General features: G+C 35.6%; 1 protein-coding gene across 1 annotated transcript in view; it reads right to left on the bottom strand.

Annotated features, from left to right (window-relative positions):
* Positions 1-25,634, bottom strand: part of LOC136042212 (sphingomyelin phosphodiesterase-like) — a 121,559-nt gene that overhangs the window by 81,980 nt on the left and 13,945 nt on the right. Inside the window, exons 2-3 of the mRNA XM_065727148.1 lie at positions 13,738-13,777; positions 158-293 (exon numbers count right to left, since the gene is read on the bottom strand). Of these exons, the coding sequence (XP_065583220.1) occupies positions 158-166 (9 nt within the window). The 5' untranslated portion in view covers positions 167-293; positions 13,738-13,777. The remainder of the gene's footprint in view (positions 1-157; positions 294-13,737; positions 13,778-25,634) is intronic.

Below are 25,634 nucleotides of genomic sequence, written 5' to 3'. Positions count from 1 at the left end.
GCACAAACATTTCAGAAGCCTTTCTAACGTTCAAATGTCCCGATTTTTCACAAATTCAAGAGAATGTTATTGAAATTTTTTCAATTTGTTTTTCCTTATTTTTTTAATCAAAAAACTAGAACTATATTTACAGTAGAATAAGTAAATATTCACTTACATTCTCCATACTGTTAACAAACAGGGTAACTGCAGCGTTGCAAGCTGTGCAGAACAAGATTCCTTTGTCGTCATTATCAACTTCTTGTTTTGAATATCCATGGCTCTTGGAGAATTTTAGGCGGTCCAGAAAATTGCTAAAAAAGATTGAATTTTCATACAAAAAAAGTTCAGTTGAAATAGTATACGAGTCTTTCAGTACCCCATGTAGAGGAAAGGGGTATAAATGGGTTCAAATTTCAGGATGTTTAGATTTTGACTAAGCATTTGAAAAAATTGCTTAAATTTATTGTTGACAAAGTTCACCAAAATGTCCAGTTTCTAACGTATAACAGAAGTTGCAACTTGTATGGCAATAGGGTTATTCCCCCCCCCCCAAAAAAAAAAAATTGCAAATTCCAAGCATGTCTTAATAGGAGTGGCACTTTTATAGTTATTAAGCCCTGCTACTTTGAAAAAAAAACGTATTCTAGCCCAAAAAGGATTTTTAACGAGCTTTAAGTTCAACAAGGAGTTTAATTCCTGATTCTTCAATTTTTCTTTTTTATTCTTGTATATGTATATATATATATATATATATATATATATATATATATATATATATATATATATATATATATATATATATATATATATATATATATATATATATATATATATATATATATATATATATATATATATATACATATATATATATATATATATATATATATATATATATACATATATATATATATATATATATATATATATATATATATATATATAATCATTTCACTAAAATATAGAATATAACAGAGGGCCAACGTTTGTCATTTAACATTAAAAACCTTGTACATTAGAAGCAAATAGCAACGAAGACCACACTGCCCTTCCATCATAAACAACAAAATACAGATGGAAAATTATCTGAAATAATGATTCTAGAATTGTTTTAAAAAGGATTTAGTTTTAATGATAGCATTTTAATGTGAGTTTCTTTTATATTTTATTCATTTGCTTTGCTGAGGCCCTTGGATAGCCTATAGGTTTGAATTATTCATTTAAAGTTCACATTCCACTGTCTTATAAAAGAACTTTCCCTATTTTCCACTTGTACATTGTTGTTAACACATGAGAAGTCAGCTAAAGCTAGCCTTTTGGGTACGTTTGCAAGTGCAGTTTTCAAACAGTTCGTGGTAACGAACTGTAGTAAGGAGCGACCCGGCTCAATAGTAACTGAAACTAAAAAAAAATAGATTTTAATACCAATAGTTAAATCAAGAGAATCGCATTTTAATGCTGAAAAAAATATATGTTTCATCAAGTTTAGTCATCAAGGTTAGTCATCAAGGTTTCATCATTTAGTTCATCAAGGTTAGTAACCTAACCATCAAAAGTTACGAGCCTGAGAGAATTTGCCCTATTTTAGAAAAAAGTGGGAAACAACCCCTAAGAGTCGTACAATCTTAACGAAAATCACACCGTCACATTCAGCGTATCAGAGAACCCTAATGTACATGTTTCAAGCTCCAACAAAAATGTGGAATTTTGCTTTTTTTTTGCTAGAAGACAGATCACGGATGCGTGTTTTTTTGTTTTTTTGTTTGTTTGTTTCGTTTTTTTTTCAGGGGTGATCGTATCAATTCAGTGGTCATAGAATGTCAGAAGAGGGCTCATTCTATCGAAAATTAAAAGTTCTAGTGCCCTTTTTAAGTGACAAAAAATTGAAGGGCACCTAGGCCCCCTCCCACGCTCATTTTTCACTAAAGTCACTATACAAAAATTCTAAGATAGTCATTTTATTCACTTTAGTTTAAAAATCTAATAACAATTGTCTTTGGTGACGACCTACTACCCACAGTCCCCGTGCGAGGGGTTGCAAGTTACAAACTTTGAACAGTGTTTACATATAGTAATGGTTATTGGGAAGTGTACATACGTTTTCAGGTGGATTTTTTTGGTTTGTGGGGGGGTATAAGTTGAGGAGGGGGGCTACGTTGGAGGATCTTTCCACGGAGAAATTTGTCATGGGGGAAGAGAATTTTAGTGAAGAGGGTGCAGAATTTTCTAGCATTATTTAAAAAAATAAAAAAATAATTATAAAAAGTTTTTTCAACTGAAAGCAAGGAGCAGAATTAAACCTTAAAACAAACAGAAATTATTACGTATATGAGGGGTTCACCTCCTTGTAATACCTCGCTCTTTACCTTAAGGAATTGGGACAAAATTCAAGCTTTAACGTAAAGAGCGAGGTATTGACGAGGGGGTAAATCCCCTCATTTACGTAATAAAAACCTACGAATATAGAAGTTCGTTACGTAAGCTAATTCATAAGTTACGTATATTTTCTACTAAATTTAAAATTAAAAGTTCTAGTTGCCTGTTTAAGTAATGAAAAAATCGGAGGACAACTAGGCCTCCTCTCCCGCACCTTTTTTCTCAAAATCTTCCTATTAAAACTATGAGAAAGCTATTCAGCCAAAAAAATTAATGTGCAAATTTCGTTTTAATTATTTATTTGCGGAGAGCCAAAATCAAAGCCTGCATTAACTAAAAAAGGTTCAGAAATTAAAAAAAAAGGTTTTTTTTAACTGAAAGTAAGGAATGACATTAAAACTTAAAACGAACAGAAATTACTCCGTAGATGAAAGGGGCTCTTCCTTCTCAACGCCTCGCTCTTTACGCTAAAGTTTTTTACTGTTTTAAAGAGTAGAGTTAGGAGAAAGGGTCAAACTTTAGCGTAAAGAGCAGGGCGTCGAGGAGGAAAAGCCCCTTTGATATACGGAGTAATTTCTGTTCGTTTTAAGTTTTAATGTCGCTCCTTACTTACAGTTTAAAAAAACTTGTTTTTTTTGTTAATCAAACAGTTCGTGGTAACGAACTGTAGTAAGGATTGACTTGGCTCAATAGTAAGTGAAACTCTAAAAGACGGAATTTTGATACTAAAAGATACATCAAAAGAATTGGATTTGCATGATTTTTAAATATATAAGTTTCATCAAATTTAGTCTTTGTCATCAAAAGTTATGAGCTCGAGAAAATTTGCCTCATTTTGAAAAATAGGGGGAAATACCCCCTAAAAGCTATAATCTTAATGAAAATCACACCACCGCATTCAGCGTATCAAAGAACCCTACTGCCAAAGTTTCAAGCTCCTATCTACAAAAATGTGGAACTTCGTATTTTTTGCCAGAAGACCGATCACGGGTGCATGTTTATTTGTTTTGTTTTTTTTCTTTTCCCCAGGGGTCATCGTATCGACCAAGTGGTCCTAGAATGTTGCAAGAGGGCTCATTCTAACGGAAATGAAAAGCTCTAATGCCCTTTTTAAGTGACCAAAGAAAAATTGGAGGGCAACTAGGCCCCTTCCCGCGCTCATTTTTTCCCAAAGTCAATGGATCAAAATTTTGAGATAGCCATTGTGTTCAGCGTAGTCAAAAATCATAATTACTATGTCTTTGGGGATGACTAACTCCCCCACAGTCCCCGGGGGAGGGGCTGCAAGTTACAAACTTTGACCAGTGTTTACATACAGTAATGGTTATTGGGAAGTGTGCAGACGTTTTCAGGGGGATTATTTTGGTTTGGGGGGGGGGGGGTGAGGGGAGGGTGCTATGTGGGGGGATCTTTCCTTGGAGGTATATTTCATGGGGGAAAAGGAATTCAATGAAGGGGGCGCAGGATTTTCTAGCATTACTATAAAAAAAAACAGTGAAAAAATATGCATGAAAAAGTTTTTGCAACTTGAAGTAAGGAGCAGCATTAAAACTTAAAATGAATAGAGATTATTAAGCATTTGAAGGGTTCTTCTCCTCCTAAATACCTCGCTCTTCATGCTAAAGTATTTTTAGTAATTTCAACTATTTATTCTGCGGTCTTTCTGCTTCAGGGGTCATTCTTAAAGAATTGGGACAAAACTTAGCTTTAGTGTAAAGAGCGAGGTATTAACGAGGGGAAAACTCCCCTCATATGCATAATAAAAATATAAGAATATAGAAGTTCGTTATATAGGTTAATTCTTAAGCTACGTATATTTTTTACTAATAAAAACGATCGTTAAAATTTAAAAGTTCTAGTTGCCTTTTTAAGTAACCGAAAAACTGGAGGGCACCTAGGCCTCCTCCCCTACCTCTTATTTCTCAAAAATCGTCTCAAAACTAAGAGAAAGCCATTTAGCCAAAAAAAGAATTAATATGCAAATTTCATTTTAATAATTTATGTGCGGAGGGTCAAAATCAAACATGCATTAATTCAAAAACGTTCAGAAATTAAATAAAAAAACTAGTTTTTTAACTGAAAGCAAGGAGCGACATTAAAACTTAAAACGAACAGAAATTACTTTGTGTATGAAAGAGGCTGTTCCCTTCTCAACGCCCCGCTCTTTACTCTAAATTTTTTTACTGTTAAATAAAGTAGAATTGGGAGAACGAGTCAAACTTTAGCGTAGAGAGCGGGACGTTGAGAAAGGAACAGCCTCTTTCATACACGGAGTAATTTCTCTTTGTTTTAAGTTTTAATGTCGCTCATTACTTTCAGTCAAAAAACTAGTTTTTTTTTAGTTAATTTTAGTTTAAGATTGATTCAGAGTAAATATGTTTGCTAATAGTAAATAAACTAGTAAACATACACTGATTGATAATGTTTGATTCAAAAAGTGAAGCAATGCACCGAACTTAAGCAAATTCAGACGCCTAATCTTGTTCTAAAAGTGAAAGCAAAGTGAAGCAAATTCAAAGTGAACCAAATTCACCATTTGCTTCATCAGAGTGAAGCAAATTTAGACGCCTAATCTTGTTCAGAAAGTGAAAGCAAAGTGAAGCAAATTCAGACGCCTAATCTTGTTCTAAAAGTGAAACCAAAGCAAAACAAATATCTTGTTCTAAAAGTGAAAGCAAAGTGAAGCAAATTCAAATTGAAGCAAATTCACAATTTACTTCACCAAGGTGAAGCAAATTCAGAAGCCTAATCTTGTTGTAGGCCATCAAAAACCCCCAAAAATATACAAAATTACATTGGGCGTAATTTAATAAGTTTTGTAATAGATTCTTCAAGATTCTTGTCACATCTGTGAAATGTAGACCCGGTTTACAATCAGAATATTTGAACTTTATAATACAAAACTGTATTACAATTTTAGCACGGTTTTATCACAATTATAAGATGATATTATAATTTTATTGTGGTATGACATGATATCACAATTTAAACAGGAGTGGACGCTTCAAATTCAAAATCCTCCATCCTTTCGAGAAAAATTGTATCGGTTCGTAGAAGTAATGTGATCTACCCACTATTTTATTTACAAACGCTTTGAATCCTTTCTTCTTGTAAATTACAATTGGCAAAAAATATATAGCTTAAAAAAATATGGGGTTCAAGTAATCTGGGCATTTAGTTAGTTTTAGCAGCAAACTTAGTGAGTAAATATTTAGTAAGTCAATTTTAGCAGCCCAAGTAAAAGGATAAGGTAATAGCTATTATTATAAATCTTGAGTTGATTTAAGACTTGACTTAACGCTCTTGCTCAGCAGGGTTGCCAGCGTGGAGGGAACTGGTTGACAACGCCGTCAGTCTTCTCCAAGTAGCTCTGTCCAGGGCTAAGGAAGGGGCCTCATTTGGGTTGATGTTGTGATTGAGCAGGCGTCGCTTTATTACATCAGCCGATCTAGTGCGTGGCCTTCTTCGAGGGTGTTTCCAGCCATTTTCCGAGGGATCGAAGCCCGAGATGATCCTTGCGCGGGTACTCAGTAGGTGGCCGCACCACCTTAGAGAGCGGGCCTCTACTTGGGTAGAGAGGCTCGCCAGCTTGAAGGTCTTCAGGATCTCAGTATTGCTTATCTTGTCATACAATTTGAAGCCTTGGACTCGACACAGGTGTCTATTTTGAACAGCATCGACCCTTCTTAGCTGTTTCTGGGTTATCGACCATGTCTCAGATTAGTACATCATGTTGCTTGAGACTGTGGCGCTGTAAATTCGGGTTTTGGTATGGCGGCTAATTTGCGGTTTGTGGAAGACTGCTCCCAGGAGTCGTGCGAACACAGAGCTTGCCATGGCTGATCTGGCTGAGATTGTGGCGTCAAGTGTGTCGCTTGAGGATATAACTGATCCGAAACATGTGATCTGTCTTACCACATCGATTTTGTAGTCATAATATTTCCCAGGAATATTATAAGTCTCCATCTCATTGCAAGATGTTCAGAACTCGCATTAAAATTATTTTTCAAAAAAGTTTTCTTACGGAAATAGAAAGCTAAGTAGATACTTAAAACGAACACAAATTATTATCCCGTAGACATCGCATAGTACAAGTATATTTAGACACATGAAAAGAATTTGCTTATTATTCTGATTTTACATATATAAGTTTCATTAAGTTTAATCTTACCGATTAAAGGCTATGAGCCTGAGGCAATCTGCCTGATTTTCGAAAAAAGGGAAAAACATCCCCTAAAGTTTTAAAATCTTAAGGAAAATCACACCATCAGATTTAGCGTATCAAAAACACTACTGTAGTGGTTTCAAGCTCCTATATGGAAAAAACGAGGAATTTTGTATATTTTGCCAGAAGAAAGATCACAGATGCTTGTTTATTTTTATTTTTTTCCCAAGGATGATCGTATTGATCCATTGGTCCTAGAATATCGTAAGAGGGCTCATTTGCCGGAAATTAAAAGTAAATTTGGTCTTTTTAGTGACCAAGAAAGATCACAGATGCTTGTTTATTTTTTTCCCAGGGGTGATAGTATTGACCCAATGGTCCTAGAATATCGTTAGAGGGCTCATTTTCCGGAAATTAAAAGTAAATTTGGCCTTTTTATTGACCAAGAAAATTAGAGGGCAAACTTCAATCCTCCTCCGCCCCTTTTTCCCAAAGTCGTCCGATCAAAATTTTGAGATAACTATTTTGCTCATCATAGATGAAAGGCCCAATAGCTATGCCTTTGCACATAACATGCCCCCCCCCCCCCCACAGCCCCAGGGAAGGAGTCTATATACACACAGTATTTGTTATTTTGAAGTATGTATACATTCCTCGTGGGGGGGGGGGCAAAATTTTTGCTGTTGATTTTTCCACGGGGGAATTTTATATGGGGAGGGAAGTTTTTAGGGGGTGAAGTTGTCAGAGAAAATTATATACTGGGGAAATATGCCAGAATTCTATAAAAAATTCTTTTTAAATGTCTCGCTTTCTCTTTTCCGTCTCAATTTTATGCGTGGAGGTGTTAAGGGTAATTTTCCGGGGTTAATTTTCACTGGGATTGAATTGTATAGAGTATATTTTCTTGAAAAAGGGAATTTCTTCGTGGAATTCGGGCCAGATTTCCTGGCATTGCTTAAAAACAATTAGACATTAAATAAATAAAACAAGTATTTTTCAACTGAAATTAAGGAGCAACATCAAAACTTAAAACGAACAGAAGTTATTACATGCATGAAGGGGGTTTCCCCCTCCTCAACACTTCGCTCTTTACGCTAATGTTTGAATTTCGTGCCAATGCTTTAAGAAAGACTCCTGAGACACAAGGTTCGATTAATTAGACATCATTAATGTCTAATGATTAATATGATTAATTAAATTAATCATAATTAATCATAAATTAATCATAAATTAAAATGTCTATGATTAATTAGACAATAGGAAGCCTTTTGTAAATTACTAAAAACTTTAGCGCAAATAGCAAGGTGTTGAGGAGGAGGCAATCCCCTTCATACACGTAATAATTTCTGTTCGTTTCAAGTTTTAATGTTGCCCCTTACTTTAAGTTGAAAAAACTCTTTTTTTTTTATTTAATAGCTGAAAAGAGCGCTGTACGGCAATCTGTCACCCTTCATCCGCAAAAAGTGTCTTAGTCGTCTCAACCTTTGCTTCATTACAGTTCTAGAAAGCGAGATAGAACCGAGTCTAATAAAGACCGATACTCTCTTCGGAGCTGAGAAATCTATAATAAGCCAGCAGAACATAAAAGACAATTTTTAAAGTCTCTCAAAAGTCTTTCATCGACTACGATTTTAAATAGTGTAGATATAAAATTACGATTCCAATATAAATTATGGTTTAAAAAAAATTCAAGCCAGCTCAGTTTTTAGTAAACTACTAGTTTTTTATAATTCTAAGGATATTGAAAAATCTTAAGTGACACTTTGTTTGAGCTAGTTTGCAGATATAACTTGTGTTTTCTGTAAAGTGACATTTTTGATTTTTTTTCAACTTCGAAGTTTCAACTTCGCCCTTTAGTTTCGTCAGGAAAATTTTGCTTTTATGTATTGAATTTTGCTTGTTATTTTTTTTTTAACATAAAAAATAAACGTAACATCAGAATTTTTTTTAGCATACGTTATAAAACTAAAAAAATCAATATCGATTGTGATGTTTAATGTGATGTTAATTGTCACCGGTGTCCTCAAGAATTTGCACATTAAGAACTCAGTTATTTTAATGAAAATAACAATATATGAATGACATTTGTTTTCATTTTGCATTTTTTGGACAGTGTTTTTAGCTTTCTATTACTAACAGGGCTGGGAGGTAGAGTAAATTAGAGGGAGATCTTAAGCCTCAGGTATCCATAGATGATGGATATTGCAAGTATACCCTTTGTATTCTTACCAACCTTTCGATTTTAGAATTAAGCCTGAAAGTCTCATTTTTGGTAAGATTTGGCCTTTTAAAATGGATTTATGATAAAGACAAATGTATATAAGGTACTCGGATAAAGGTAACGGTCACTATATTAGTCATCAAACCTGTGATACTAGGCGAAAAAAAAGGAAAAAAAAATATAGAGTTACAAGCTAACCCGGCAAAAACAAGATTTATCTCGTTTCTAAGAAAAGGGAGGGGCTCAAAACCTCCAGTTTAGGCTTTTATAGTATGAAATTCAGTTATAAATTTCAAAACTTGAATTCACCTGCATTTTGAACCTCTTTAGACAAAAGTAGATGTTTCTTGGCCGAAAGTGGCGGAGAGGTTTTGAATAGTAAATTAATTGTCTCCCTTATATAGCATTTTCAGGTGAAATAGGTAAATATATTGACAACCTATCAATGCACGCCTGACTGGGGTTGGGATGAATAACCCCAATTCCAAAAACTTTGCCCAGTTACCCATTACAGATCTCTTTACGATAGCACCGAACATAAAAAAAGAAAACTCATCAGGCTTTCAATTTCTTTTCGAAAATCCCAACAATTTTTTTTCGTAATCAATTTACTGCTTGGATAAAAATGAATAACATCTATCGTTAAAGAGTCTATTTGAACTTGATCTAATTGTTTTTTTTTTTTTTTTTTTGTTTTTTTTTTTCATTAGGGAAGCTATATTAAAAACCGGTTTAATCTTCGCATACTAGGGGCAATTGGCACTATTGTTTCTTTGCTTGGTAGCATTTTTACATCTTGGAAGCTGATGTAAAATTTTATACTAATGAGTTATGCCAGGACCGATTTCATATTTTTTTCTTCCGGTATGAGTTTTTGGCAAAATTGACAAAGAGTTGTTCTTCTTCTTTAACATTTAATGATCAGGAGTTGGCTCTTCTTAAGTAACAGATGGCGCTGCATTTTGTGGAGTATTTTTCAAATGAAGTCTGATTTGTATCCTTCGTTTTATTCATATTATGGTTCTTTGAAAACAGACCTTTTTCAATACATTGAGCCTTGAAAGGCTCCTGGACTCCTTAAAACCTGGAGGAAGGAAAATAGTAATTGGGAGGCTTTTAAAACCTTTAAGCCATTTTCACGTGAATCGACACTTCAATTTTTGAAGCTCATAAAAAAGTGTGGAGTTCACTTTATCGTAAAGTTAAATCATCTTCATAATATAGAAAATTAAATAAAAAACAAAAGTTTTTTTTAACTGCAAGTAAGGAGCGACATTAAAACTTAAAAGAAGAGAAATTACTCCGTATATGAAAATGGTCCTCTCCTCAACGCCTCGCTCTTTAGACTAAAGTTTTTTAATTGTTTTAAAAAGTAGAGCTATGATAAAGAGCCAAACTCTCTATTTAGATAGTTATGTTCAGTTCCTTGATATTCTGCCTTATGAAAATCTTTCACTTAAGAACCTTATTTAACTGATCAAAATGAAAGATTTAGAAAACTAAGTGATCTTTATTTAAATCATTGATTGAATTGAAATCTCTTTGTTTTCTGCCGTGTCCTTCTTTTACATTTCTACAGATGCATGGGCACCTTTCTGCTGTATGTCTTTTATTTTTGATCAATCGACTAATAATCTCTGCACTCCCAACAACTTACTCCTTGCTCCTCTTATTCCATCATTCAACAAATACTTCAGCCCTCTGCTAGCTTGTGATAGGCTCCAAATACTCTCCAAGAGTCTGCATGGGACAGCCACCCGTTTGATATCTTTGAGAAGAATATTAATATTTTTTTTTTTTTTTTTTTTATACTTATGGTTTCCCCAGGAGCTGATGCCTTTGGATTGGGTTTGCATGCTTTGTTTGAGCTTGAGTTATTTGAGTTTTATTGAGTGGTTATTTGAAAATCGCCCACTATCCCATGCCTAGCTTATGATTTTTGAGGCGGGAAAACTTGCTTTATATTAACAAAACCTTTGAGATTTCTGAATTCTGAAAACGTAATATTAAGAGCAAATTTTCTATATGACCATATATGGTCATATATACCATATATATACCATATATACCTTATATATCAAACAGTTCGTGGTAACGAACTGTAGTAAGGAGCGACCCGGCTCAATAGTAACTAAAACTCTAAAAAATGGAATTTTGATACCAATACCTACATCAAAAGAATCGCATTTTAATGCTGATTTTAAATATATAAGTTTCATCAAGTTTAGCCTTACCCATCAAAAGTTACAAGCCTGAGAAAATTTACGTTATTTTAGAAAATAGGAGGAAACGCCCCCTAGAAGTCATAGAATCTTGACATAAATCACACCATCAGATTCAGCGTATCAGAGAACCCTACTGTAGAAGTTTCAAGCTCCTATCTACAAAAATGTGGAATTTTGTATTTTTTTGCCAGAAGGCAGATCACGGATGCGTGTTTATTTGTTTTTTCGTTTTTTTTCCCAGGGGTGATCGTATCGACCCAGTTGTCCTAGAATGTTGCAAGAGGGCTCATTCTAACTTAAATGAAAAGTTCTAGTGCCCTTTTTAAGTGACCAAAAAAATTGGAGGGCACCTAGGCTCCCTCCCACGCTAATTATTTTACCAAAGTCAACGGATCAAAATTCTGAGATAGCCATTTTATTCAGCGTAGTCGAAAAACCTTATAACTATGTCTTTGGGGACGACTTACTCCCCCACAGTCCCCGTGGGAGGGGCAACAAGTTACAAACTTTGACCAATGCTTACATATAGTAATGGTTATTGGGAAGTGTACAGGCGTTTTCAGGAGGATTTTTTTGGTTGGGGGAGGGATTGAGAAGAGGGGGATATGCTGGGGGAACTTTCCATCGATAATTTGTCATGGGGGAAGAAAATCTCCATGAAGGGAGCGCAGGATTTACTAGCATTATTTAAAAAAAAAAAACAATGAAAAAATAAATATGAAAAAGTTCTTTCAGCTGGAGGTAAGGAGCAGCATTAAAACTTAAAACAAACAGAAATTATTACCCATTTGAGGGGCTCACCTCCTCCTAATACCTCGCTCTTTACGCTAAAGTATTTTTAGTAATTTCAACTATTTATTCTACGGCTTTTGTGGTTCTGGGGTCATTCTTAATGAATTGGGACAAAATTTAAGCTTTAGTGTAAAGAGCGAGGATCTGACAAGGGGGCGAACCCCCTCATATATGTAATAAAAATATGAGAATACAAAAGTTCTTTACGTAAGCTAATTTATAAGTTACGTAAATCTTTTACTAATAAAAATATTCGTAAAAAATTAAAAATTCTAGTTGCCTTTTTAATTAACCAAAAAATCGGAGGGCAACTAGGCTTCCTCCCCCGCTCTTTTTTTCTCAAAATCATTCGATCAAAATTATGAGAAAGCCATTTAGCCCCAAAAAAAAAATGCAAATTTTGTTTTAATTATTCCCCTGCGGAGAGCCAAAATCAAAACATGCATTGATTCAAAAACGTTCAGAAACTAAATAAAAAAAACAAGTTTTTTTAACTGAAAGTAAGGAGCGACATTAAAACTTAAAACGACCAGAAATTACTTCGTATATGAAAGAGGCTGCTTCCTCATCAACGCCCCGCTCTTTACGCTAAAGTTTTTTACTGTTTTAAAAAGAAGAATTGAGAGAAAGAGTCAAACTTTAGCGTAAAGAGCGGGGCGTTGATGAGGAAGCAGCCTCTTTCATATACGAAGTAATTTCTGGTCGTTTTAAGTTTTAATGTCGCTCCTTACTTTCAGTTAAAAAAAACTTGTTATTTTTATTTAATACTATATATATATGACCATGTTTTGCAGCCATCTTCATTGATTTGGGCTTAACTGTAACAGGCTAGAGAAACTATTGAAAAAGGACATATTTTGACTAAGCATCAAAACTTCCATTTAACTGTGTTAGATATCTGAGCCCCAGTCGTGCCACCCGGTTTCAGTGAACTCTATTTTTTTATTTTTTCACATTTGTGTCGCCATATTCTTTACTTCTTGTTCCATCTCATGGGGCCTTTTTTGGCCAAGAAGCCTCGTGGGTGCTAAGGTAGGTGAATTTTCAACTCTTAACTAGGAGAGGGAAGGTTCAATAAAAGGATGGTTCAGGATTTTCAACCATTGAGATTTTAATACACACTTATGATGGTTCTTAGCCTTTCTCTTACACTCCAAGAATAGCTCAAAAAGCCGTTTTTGGTAGCATAACGAAACAAGCAAATTTAAGCGATGTCTTTCAAACGAGCTCTTATATTCCTACCTGTGAAATTCTTTCCACAGGGTTTTTCTGTTCTTTCCTCAACAGTTCCTATTGTATGGTTCCCAGCCTTTTCATTCCAGAAATGGCCCTAAAGGGCAATTCTTGGGGCCCTATGGTATTTTAATAAGGGCTTTATCAAGACAAATGTATAATATCCGTTAGATAAAGAGCCTCAGCTTTAGAATGAGTCCTTAAACAGCCCTCTACGAAATTCCAGCCCTCACTAGTTGTGCTTCTAGTGCTAAGTTTGTTTTTTCGGGTTTAATAAAATGGAGACGGAGAACAAAAACCTCTAGTCACAAGTTTCCAACGATGGTAATTCCAGTTGTAAGATTTTCATTCTGATCTTGTGCCATTTTAAATGAGTTATCAGTGGTTTTTCGAAATTTCCTTGAATTTCTTATTCAACAAACAGTCACCATTAAGATTAATCAAAATAATAGCTACTTTTCCAGGCTCACCTTGCAATGTTAAAATCTCCTCACTAGAAATTTTTTCTTTTCAAATTGGTTTCCAATCTTTGGTCTATTATATGCTGTGGTTCGCTCTTAATTAAAGGAATTTCCTACTGACACCATGAAAAGGATATGCGTATTGTATTTCCATAATAAAATATAACAATAATCTAACCATAATTTTGAAAGAACTAAGGTTTGTACGTCCCCCGTTTTCAAGAAAATTCCTTGGTTGAGAAGATGTTAATGAACAACAGATAAATATTTGTAAAAACTTACTGATACGGTCCCGAGTGGTTATGGTCAACTGAGGATGCAACTAAAATAAAAAAAAAATCCTTAGGTAAATTTATATAAAACATAACAAAAACAGAATTTCTGACGAACAGAGGAAACAAGGTTAGACAGCGCTACAAATAAGTTATAAAGACACTAAATATCAAGCTATGTTGCAAAGAAAAAATCACCTAAGAAAGTAATTTTTGCAGAATAGCAGGAAAAATTTTTTTCTCACACTCAATTTCAAATTGTTATGTAATTTGAAGTATTTGGCATTTTCGTTCCTTGTTGATTTGAGAAAATGTTATGTCAGTTTTTTCAAGGTTGAAAGTATCGTCATCGATTCAACCAAAGCAAGTTTTGTTGATTGTTCAAACTAATCTTTAGTAGTGATGCCTCTCTGCTTTTGAGCAAACCCATACCAACTGCTCCCTTCTTCCTTTAATAATGCAAGTTGAACGGTGATTCCGTCGAGAAGCAGGTCTTATTAATTTTCTAAGAGATGCTGGTGTCTGTTACATTATAGGAAATGCTTTCTAAGAGATGCTGGTGCATGTTATGTCATAGTTTCTTTTTGAAAATCCGCGAGGCCCAGGTAAAAACCTTCAGAATTTTCTTGGGTTTTACCAAATAGTTTCTTTAAAAGAAAAAAATCTTCAGAGGACTTCTTTGTCCCAGGGTTTCTAAGATTCTTCTTTAAAAAGCCTTCAGAGCTTCCTTACCCCAGGATTTCTAAGATTGTTCTTTTAAAATCTTCAAGGCTTCTTTACCCCAGAATTTCTAAGATTGTTAAGATTGAAAATCTTCAGGGCCAATCGAATCATGATTTCCTTTTAAAAATCTTCAGGGGCCCGTCAAGTGTAGGAGTATAGGCGTGATCTTTACATCATCCCAATATAGTCATGCTTATCACCCATTTTTTGCTGATAAATTCTCCGCCATTTTCTATCCATTATAGTGTAGATCTTACAGAATAAAGGACGCCCATTATTTCCATAAAAACAAAAGCATCATTTGCTACTATTTTAACGGGGGACCGAGTAATTTTATTATTCCTGGTATGCTATAAAAAAAGTTATTAGAACGAAAATTTCATTAGTCTTGCATAGGATCTTGAAACTGTCACACCACTCTAAAATGCATTCCTATAGGATTTGAAAAAGGATTTGACATCGGGTAATATGCTGATGAGTCTGTCATTCTATACCCTCCAACAACCACATTTGACCTACTGTAACTCTTTATTAGAAAAAAATACAAAACCCTATCCCTCTCCTACTATTGCATAATTGTTGTAATGATAGAATGACCTTATTTCCCGGAAAATTCATTAAAAGCGCTTTCAAGCAAGTTGGTGAAATAGGAATAGGCTGTATAAACCATTAATAATGTAGAGGCCTATTTTCTGTTGGACAGCTGCTATTATATTGGAGGGCGGATCCCATTGTCTGCTAAACTAATGCATTCAGATAGATTGAAAATAGTTACTTTAGGATAGGTATCAAACTTAATCGTACAAGAAAAACTCGATTATACATAGAGCAATATAAACAAACCCATGTGGATGTGTTGACATAGAGCTCTGGTTTGCAGCCCTGATGTAGGAAAGAAATATTTTTCCTCACTTTTCATGTCATTATTTAATTGTAGTGACCATAGGTGTTATACTGAGAGGTTTACTTAAGTGTTCTGTTTAGTTACCCTCCAACAACCACATTTGACCTACTACAACTCTTTATTAGAAAAAAAATACAAAACCCTATCCCTCTCCTACCATTGCATAATTGTCGTAATGACAGAATGACTTTATTTCCCGGCAAATTCATTAAAAACTCTTTCAAGCAAGTTGGTGAAATAGTCATAGACTGTATAAACCACTAATAATGCAAAGGCCTACTTTCTGTTGGACAGCTGCTATTATATTGGAGGGTGGATCCCATTGTCTGCTAAACTAATGCATTCAGACAGATTGAAAATAATTACTTTAGGATAGGTATCAAACTTAATCGCACAAAAAACTCGCTTATACGTAGAGAAATATAAATAAGCCCATGTGGATGTGTTGACATAGAGCTCTGGTTTGCAGCCCTGATGTAGGACAGAAATATTTTTCCTCACTTTTCATGTCATTATCTAATTGTAGTGACCCTAGGTGTTGTACTGAGAGGTTTACTTTAGTGTTCTGTTCCATATATTTTGATACTGAAGCCTTCATTTTTTTTCTGAATTCCCATGAGACCAGTGCGGGTTTTGTTAAAATAACATTCTTCTTTCTGGATTCAAGAAGTGCTCACAAAACCATCCATATTTCTAATACGCTCGTTTAAACTAAAATGTGGCAGCAAAAGTCATCTGTAGGAAGCAATTTACTCTCCACCAATATTTGTCTATGAACGACTTCCTATTAAGGAGTATAAATTCCTTCCGATGCAATGTTACAACTGTCAGCTATATGGAAACTCTGTAAAATTCTGCACAAATGCACCAAAATGTTCAAAATTTAGAGGTAGTCACAACAGCTCTCGCGACAATCTATGTCAAAACACCATAAAATGTTCTAATTGTGGCTCGTCCGAGCATCCGTGCTACAGTCTTATATGCTCCACCGCTCAAACTATAATTTCTAAGCAATGGCTGCTGACACTGTGCGCTTAGTCTCATGGAACTTAAATGGTAGTGTCATTGACAAATGACACTTTTGGAAGGACTCTGGTGCTATAACGGTGCGGTCTGTGTGCAGGAGCATTTCCTTTCCAATCAAGCTGTTAACCTTTTAGAAATAAATGATGGACTAAAATCATTTGTGGTCCCAGCCAGTTCTGTAAGAAGAGAAAGCCACTCTGGTGGTGTTCCCCTACTCATCAGTAGCACCGTAAATCCCTCCCTTTACAAAACTGAGTAATTTTTTGTTGCTTTTAAGGTACAAAGAAAGGTGGTCTATTCAGTGTATATGGCAACAGATAGGAAAGTAAAATATCTGAAGAGCAATTTAGTGAGGCATTTAGCACTTGTCAGGCTCGTTGAGTAGATGTCTTTGTCAAGAACTTGAGTGTATTACAGCCGGTGATACAAATTCTGATCTTTCTGACAGGAATAGTCCTGGTGCACAAATGCTCTTAGCCTCCTGCGATGGTCTTAATGTAGCTACCAATGACCTAGGTTTGACCTACATACCCAACTACAGGCTATATATCCAGTCTTAATTTCATGCTAATTTCACCCTTAGCCTGTGGCCCATGTAATGTCGAAATAAAAAGGTCTCTGCATTTGACCATTTTCTAATTATGAATGCTTTTCAAGTCACTTGTGTACTATCTGACAATATCCTAGTACTAGGAAGTGGATAATCAAGACTGACTGGAATAAAATTGATAAGTATACTTATCTTGCAGTATTAGACGGGATTCTTGCCAAGACTAAAATACCTTTCCAGTTAGTACTGCAGAATGCATTGATTCCACAAGAAGAAAGACAAATAGGACTGAATATATAGCACAAAATATTTCACCTGCTTTAAAGTGTAAAGAGACAGCTGCTGTGCCTAATCAGAGGATTAGAATTCTTATGGAAGCCCTGAAGTGGTCTGAAAATGGTGATGCACGGTGAAAATGGTGATGAAATTGGTGATGCATGTGCAATTGCAAAATACAGGAATCGGCTTTGGATTGAGTGTGATCATCCGAGATTTAGTGTCGTAAATAAAGTTATCTTATTTGTTATAAGTTTGCCATGAGTTTGCCAAAGCCCCATCTTTAAAGTAAACTAATAGGTACCCAAGTCTAATGTGGAGATTTCTTAGGCGAAGAAAAAATTTGGTGTTTCTAATGCCGTAATCCCAGACACGGAGGATTTATCCCTTTCTACTTTTGACTTTTTTTTTCTCCTGATCAAGAGCTTGAAAAAATTTCACCGAAGAACTAAATAACGATCTGAAGTTGCCTGGCTGTAATGTTGGTTACGTAATAACCATCAAAAATCTAACGTTCGCCATCTGTAAACTAAAAAAAACAATAGCGAGGTCTTGATGGAATCTGTGTTTTGCACAATACATATGGAAGTAACTTTTTTGCGCCATCTTGAGCTTTTGTTTCTGATTAACTTTAACACTGGTCTTGTAACTAATATCTTTTGTACTGGCATTATTGTTGGCACTGTGTTGAAAACGGAGGAAACCCCGGCAAATGGCGTTTCTTATCATCCTAGAACTGTTTCACCTGTTCGGTGTAAACTGTTGGAAATGGCCGTTATTGATGATATTTCAAGTAAATGTCGAACTCCTGATAACAAATTTGGTCTTAAAAAAGTATCAAATGCGAGCACGTCCATTATATTTTAGCTAATGTACTTATAGAAGCTGATGCGTTAAATCAGTGCGTTTTCTGGCAATTCATGATATCTGTAGGGCATTTGACTCTGGAATACATGCTCAGCTACTACTTGCAGCACATAAATGTGGCGTGGGCTGGTTGTTTTTTTTTACCTTTTCTTAATATGTATAGTAAACTTCCTATCCGAGTTAATGTGCCTTCTAGAAGTGGACAAATTATTCTGCGGACCAGTGAGGAAAAGGATCCAAAAGAGTGCTATTTCGTCACCGCGGTTGTGTAATAATAGAGTCCTTGAAAAACAAAGTCCATGAAAGCTGTCTTTGAATTCAGTCAAAATTAGTTTTATTTTCCTGGGAATGAATCTTTCACTGTTGAATTATGCAGATGATACTTTAAACATGAGCTGTTGCCTTTTTAGAATCAAAGAAAATTTCGAAATACTCATCAAAGCGTATAAACAGATCGGCCTCGCATATAATACTAACAAAATAGGAGTTTTTTGCGTTTTGCAGACAAGGGTTGAATTCATGGGACCGTGTTGTCAAGCATAGTGATGATGATTAGGTTGCTTTGTGTATACATCATTTTAAAGGACAAGGTCGTAAATTAAAGACCGTAGAACATATTAAAGTTCTATGGTTTCGTGTCAGCTTGGTGTAGCAGATCCTGCTGCAGCTCTCATTAGGCGTCGGGTGGAATTTTTAAATTCGATTAAGTCTAGTAGCCTTACCATCGTTATTCGTCCTTAAGTGTCCTTGTGTATTTTTATAATAATTAAGCTTTGTTCCATTTTGTTTATTTATTAGATCCGTTTATGGTCTTGTACCGTTTTTTGAAATGGACAATAAATAAATCTATCTATTTACTACCTTGTGACAGTGGAATGGTAACTGCCATGCTTGTTATTAGTGGGTACCGGGTTTCAATTCCCGTTGTCATAAGAATGATTTTGTCCTGTAGTGGCGCAGTGTGTTTGACCTTAGCTTGGTAATACGAGACCCAGAGATCGAATCACGCTGCAGGAATGCACTGCAGGGCCGACGCAGGGACCTTAGTAGTCAAGAAGCGTCGTTAATCTGATACAATACAATCTATTTACTAGCTCCTCTCGTCTGAAAATACTAGTTCCTCTATCTATCTATCTATACACTATCTATCTATATATTATCTATCTATATACCTATATCTATATACTAGCTCCTCTCTTCTGAAAAATATCACCCTTAACGCATACGTAAATGTATTTTATCAATGAACGGAATGGATGATATTGTTTCATTATACTAAAAAAGTAAACAAGCGTTCCTTTTTGACAATAAAAGTCAAAAAGTAGTGAATCTCCCTCCTTTCCTAGTTGTATCCCTGAGGTTTAGTGATTCTGTAGCATATTTCTGATAAAATTCTACTTCAGCTACTTTTTGATATCTTGAAAAGGGGGGCTAGGAAAATGGAACGAATCTACTGATAAATGTATATCCAGAAAAGGTATTTTGAAATGCGTAACCAACCTATTTTATCACCCATTAAATAAATAAGCACTGAAATTCACGGATGGATGAATAATGGCATATTTTTAAAGCCTTTCTCTGAACAACTATTTGCATGACATGATAAAGAGGATTACGGCAATGATTTGAAAATGGTAAGGAATGGGTGCGTTTAAATTTTTAAACTACGTTGTATAAAACATTTATAGCTCTATTACAGTAACAATAAAATCCAAAACTGTAATTGTGGAATAGAAAAAAACTTAGGTAAGTTAATGTCTTTATTTTTCTTTAAAAATGTTTCTTTGATCATCACGGGAGCGTAAAAACTTTGGTTTTCAAGTATCGATATATAAGGAATGGGGGTGTGATAGCGGGCAAGGAATGGGGCGTGCACCTTACCTTCAGGGCAAAACTCCCCAACCCTATGTGGTCACGATGCAGGTCCCTCTGCCCTCCACATAAAAGAGGAGAATGCTACCCTTTTGGCTCTCAAAATCCCTGACAGTGAAGCTGCTGGACCCTTTAAGACCCTCATGCAAGCTTTCGATCTTAATGTAAGTGTAAATTTATTGATATTTATTAGGGCTAGAAAATTGTTGTAAATTCTTTTTAGTTTGCTACAGGGGATCTTGTTCACCACCCCTGAGAAAGGGGGGTTTAATTATAATTCCCTATCCTAAAAAGTAAAACCTTCTTTTCAGGGTTAATAAAGGGGCCCCTGTCATTATTTTCGAGGTAAGACCCCAGGGAAATAATTAAAAATAAGACGATCCTTTCAGGCTAATAAAAGAGGGAATAACTAGGATCTTGCTGCTCTTACAAATAATTCATTTTAATGTTAATAAGCGGTTTACTGTTCCCTCTAAGAGGGGGGGTGGCTTTAAGAGGGAATTGCCCAATAGGTTCTTTTTTCATGAAAGCTTAAGTATATGAACAATATTTCAGTATCTTTTTACTATTGCTTCTAAGAGAAATACTAGGGCTTCCTAATTCAATATTAATAATGGGTTTCTTTTTTCAACCTAATAATGGGGGAAATATCTAGGGGGCCCTCACTTAGTCTTGAGAGGAGATCCCAAGGAAATAGCTAGAAATATAAATAGTGAACGTGCTAAATATAATACGGTAAATATATAGAATAGTGAGCGTGAGGAAGGTTTAAGTATGGGGTTATATCCGGTTAATCTAGCCCCCCTGTGTTTGATTTAGATGTGTTTGTGCGGGATCTCGGCCTCGATTAGGACTATGAATGGCTTGATCAGTTACCAGTAAGCAAGTACCCACCCTACCAAGTGATGAGGGAGAGCAAGACAAAGAAGCGCAATTTCTACGTTGCCAATACCGCTTTTCGTAATATTTGTGTTGTTAGAGCTGAGTTTAGAGACCACTTCAATACTTTTACAAGTGTTAGTATCCATGCGAATCTTTTGGACATAGCACACTCATATGTAATCAAGATTCGGACAATTCTCAAATAACATATTCGGTAGGCGGGGGATAGGAACAGCGTGAAAGCATCCCATTGATATTAATTTTATATTTTTATTTATATTATTAATAAAATATTTGTTTAATAATCCATCAATATTTAATTTATACACAAAAATATATTTTAATGAAAAGACGAGTAATGTGTACTCGCATTACCTACAAACGGAGGTATGGACACTTAATCCGGACATGCATAATTTTGAGGGTGTTTTTCAAAGTGGGTGGGAAGTATTTTTAATAGGTTAGAGAATCATATTGAAATGAGAGCGGGTCAGTTGTTTTATCTATAGAGAATTTGGAATTAAATGCCACAAAGTTTAAAAAAGATTTTGCTTTCAAAGAAGGGGAAGGAGGGCAAGATGTAATGCAGATTTAAGGGGTTGTCAAGGTGTGCACAGCTTCACTTTCAAAATGGGCTTAGAGTGCTTCAAGTATTCAGTCCTCGTTGCAGAACACAAACCGATTCAAAGGGATGGCACTAAGATACATTTGGACAATTTGGCAGTTAATGGATACGAGGAGGGGGTAGAGTTTCTTTAAGTTATTGTTAAAAGGATAATATCCTGTAATCCTTAAGGCGATAGACATTTTTGAGAAGGACGACCAGCATTCAAAGATTTGTGCTTCAGTGTTACTCTGCCATAAAAAATATGAAGAGGGGGAACTTAAAGATAAAAAGGGTGTAATTTATTCAATGAATCGAATCGGTAAAATACTGTGTATGGCTTCTTCACGAGCCTGCCAGTGAACTTGATTCAATGGGACATTTCTTTCCAATTCCACATACCAGTCAGGTTTTGAATGTGGGTAAAAACTAGAATAAAGGGAATACCTGATATTATTGTCCGATCTATTTGTCTACATTCCAATAAGAATAAAAATTGAAAACCCAGTTGGAGCACTGTAAGCGTCATGGATACCAGTCTGTGGAGATGGTTTCAGGCGACCATGCCATTTTGTGTTCTAAGAATTTTTAGATTTGCTCTTGCAAAGCGACAAGATGGTAATGGATATCGAAGCTGAACTCATGGATGTGTGTGATCGATCCAACTCAAATAGTGTAAAAGAAAATAAAAACAATTGGAGTCTCTTATACCCACAGGCAAAGATACTTGAGTAATACCATGCAATTGGTAGAGGAATTTAGAACATTGCATGGGGAGAATTGTGTAGGCGCAGCTATGATAGCACTTTTTAAAAGAGTCAATTAGTAAATTTCACGGCAATACAAATTATCCTATGTCTCTAGCACCAGAAGACGAGTTGGCCATATTGAACAAAAAAAATTGTTGACAGTAGTGGGGATATGGCAGTCCGTGACCATGACCACTTAAGTAATCATATTGTATGGGTAAGGATTAACTTTCGGTGAGGGGAGTACAAATCTGGTGATGTCAATTTTAGGCAACAATACTTTCTGCCGGTTTACGTGTAAAATTCCAATTACAATTTGAAATTCATATTACCAGCGTTGGTACTTTTGCAGAAAGGTTAAGTTGTAGATGGCAAATGGTTAGATGGGTCTTTTTTATAACATCACACCCAAATCATCTTAGAAGCTGCTGCTCTTTGAATTCAAATGGAAAACATATAAAAGTGGTAAGACGTACTTGAATATAACCTGTTTATCCTTCATCCCAAATCCTTCATCCGAATTATTGAAGTACAGAAAAGTGATTATTTAACAATTTCCCCATCCCCGAACTCACTTTCCAGATAATGAAATTTATTAACGTGTAAGTGCTTATACCCGTATGAGTACTACAATGCCATCTTGAGGCCACGTGAGGTAAAATTGCCACCCATCGAAGCGCTTTATGATTCACTTCATGATCGTCAATGGATCATGATAGTCTTTAAAAACACGAATAAAATTTATGTCGAATTTGGGCTGGGTTTTAGGCATAAATTTTCAACTGCTCAACTGCTCTGGTAATGGATCTAATTCCTAAAATCAGTGATGAAAAATAGGTTCGATCACTAATGTGGATCAGCCCTTGTTTACAGAAATTTGGGGAGGGTATGTTTTCCATGGGTATCCTCTCCTAGAAACCGATTCAACTGTACAACGCTTCAGTGAAAGGTCTTATGCGGTTTTCTTGGATATGCATTCCTTTATATGTCGGCAATGACTCATTTCTTTTTGCGACGTGGTAATTATAAATGGCTGGACAATCCTTCTGTTCCAAATTTCTCTGACATTGTCACTGTTGAAGTGAATGGAGCACAAGGATGTTTTTTTTAAAGTGATGGTGAAATACCAGTGGAACTTTATGTCTCAGTAAATAAATTTTGTTTCCCTGTGCATAAATAGACCAGTTCCTAGGAATTCATTGAGTTCCTCTAATTTTTTTTGGCTGATGATGGGGTATGCATTTGATACTATCTAAACGAACGCTCATTGGAGATGTTCATCCGTAACAGAATATAGTTGTACGTCATGTTCTTTTGCTGTGGATACTGGCAAACAGTTTCAGGGTCAAAAGGATTCATTGAGTCCTCCGAACTGAGGTAACGAACTGAGGTAAAGACGAAGGTCGAAAAATAGATCTTTTTCTCTAAGAAAAGCTTAAAAGCTTAAAAATAAAGAAAAGCTTAAAAATGAGCTTTTTTAAATTCAGCCTTCGGTAAGATGTGCTAGAGTATGTCCAATAGCAGTTGTTGTGACGTTTTAACTCATCCAAAAGAATTTGCCGGAATCAATGCAGATCCGAATTTCATATCGTTCGTGATCATAGACTCCAATATAGATGCAAAAAAACGTTTTCAACTCAAAAATAAGGCCAATCCTCCACTATGGAGGGGTAGTATGGGGCCTAGAAGTGGCAAATTCATTAGAAACTCTACAGCTACAATATTATAAACGAATGCTAGGTCTGCACGCCACAACTCACACACTTTTCATCAAGGGAGATTTGGGACTTTTCTCCATGAGAAAACATAGACAGATCCAATTAATTCAGTTTTGGCTGAAAATACTGCAATGTCCCTCCTCAAGACTCATCAGAGCAGCGTATGATGAATTACTTACCCTGGGACAAAAATCGTCATGGCCCTTCCATGTCAAAAAACCACTGGACAGCACAGGTCTATCATATGCATGGAATGGAGGAGAGGGTCCAATCTCAGATCAAAAAGCCTTTCTGTCAGAGATCCAAACAAGGCTGGAAGACCAAGAAATTCAGAAATGGTGACCTTAGCACCTTAGCCAGTCGGAAAGCTTAAGTTCTTACTATAAGGTGAAAGAAAATCATGGTGAAGAGCTATATTTTAAATTAGGGATTCCAAAAGAATCCCTGAGGTCTTGGATGCAGGTGCGAGCAAACTGTCTCCCTCTTCACAGTATTTGGAAAAATAGGTGTCACCCGGAAATGCTGTATACTTGCCCAATTTGCGGTGATCTTGATGGGCTAGACCATTTTCTTTTCAGGTGTCAGGGGCTAAATGAGCTAAGAGGGAGCTTTCTTAGGGTGGGTGGTCGTGAGCCCCTTCTTGGAACTTTGAAGTCGACGTCGAAAATAAATATAGTAGCAGTGGCAAATTTTGTCCGTAAGGGTCTTGTTATTCGAAAGTCGATTGTTACATAATTTAGTTTGTTTGTTGTTATATATGTATGTATACGGCCTGAAAAATGGCTTTAAATACAGTCATTCATTCATTCATTCATATACTCCTCTTACATAGAAAAAAAACGCAGTATTAAATACAAACATTGCCACTGGCCGTGCCACTTTAGAAATTCCAAGAAAAGCCAAGTTGGAATTTTATTACAATGTGTGTAAGCATATGTAAGCATTACAATATGTATGGCCGGGGGGGGCTATAACAATTCACTATTGTTAAAAGTAAAACTGAAAATTTATTAGGCGATTTGAAAATGGTGAGCAGATTAGCTCTTGAATGGACTTTACCAACTGGTACGAGTCCATTTGACCGTAGCCATTGAAAAACCAGGCCCCATATAAGTTGCTATTTTTAAAATCCGAGACGAAGAGTGATTAGAATTCCAAAGTTGTGCTTGCATGTCCGAATGTGTACTGTGTGCAAACACAAACACAGTATTTGGTGGAAAGGCTTTGAAACGCCGTAGATATGATGAAAGATGCTACAAGGGGGCAGTCACGTAATCCCGTGGTGGTGTGAAGTATTTTAGGGGCATCAGGAAAGGGTCTGCTTACGAAAATAAATGTCTGGAAATGTCTTAGAAATGATAATATGTATCACTGGGGGGGGGCATGGAGTAACCACATGCTGCCTTGGTGGGGTGACTTGCTCGGACTAATATGTTCTACACCATAAATTGAAGGTGGGAGGTGTTAAATGAAATTAATGGTGGTAGGGGGACTGAAATATACAAATATTTAAAGAAATGGAATATTTTCATTTGGACCTCTCAGAACTGCCTCTTAATATTTCTTAAGTTTATCTCTAATAGCACCCCCCTGGAATTGCTTGCTAGGGGGGCTATCTGCATTTTGTCACTGTGGTGTGAATAAGCATAGTCTTTGCTCAATGAAACGTAACATTTTCGTTAAAAACTATCAAAAAAAGCTCTGAACATGTAAAATAGTCTAAATAGTCTTCATTC

The sequence above is a fragment of the Artemia franciscana genome, unplaced genomic scaffold (assembly GCF_032884065.1).
Source record: "Artemia franciscana unplaced genomic scaffold, ASM3288406v1 PGA_scaffold_75, whole genome shotgun sequence".
Lineage (NCBI taxonomy): Eukaryota > Metazoa > Arthropoda > Branchiopoda > Anostraca > Artemiidae > Artemia > Artemia franciscana.
This window is presented reverse-complemented; position numbering and strand designations above follow the sequence as displayed.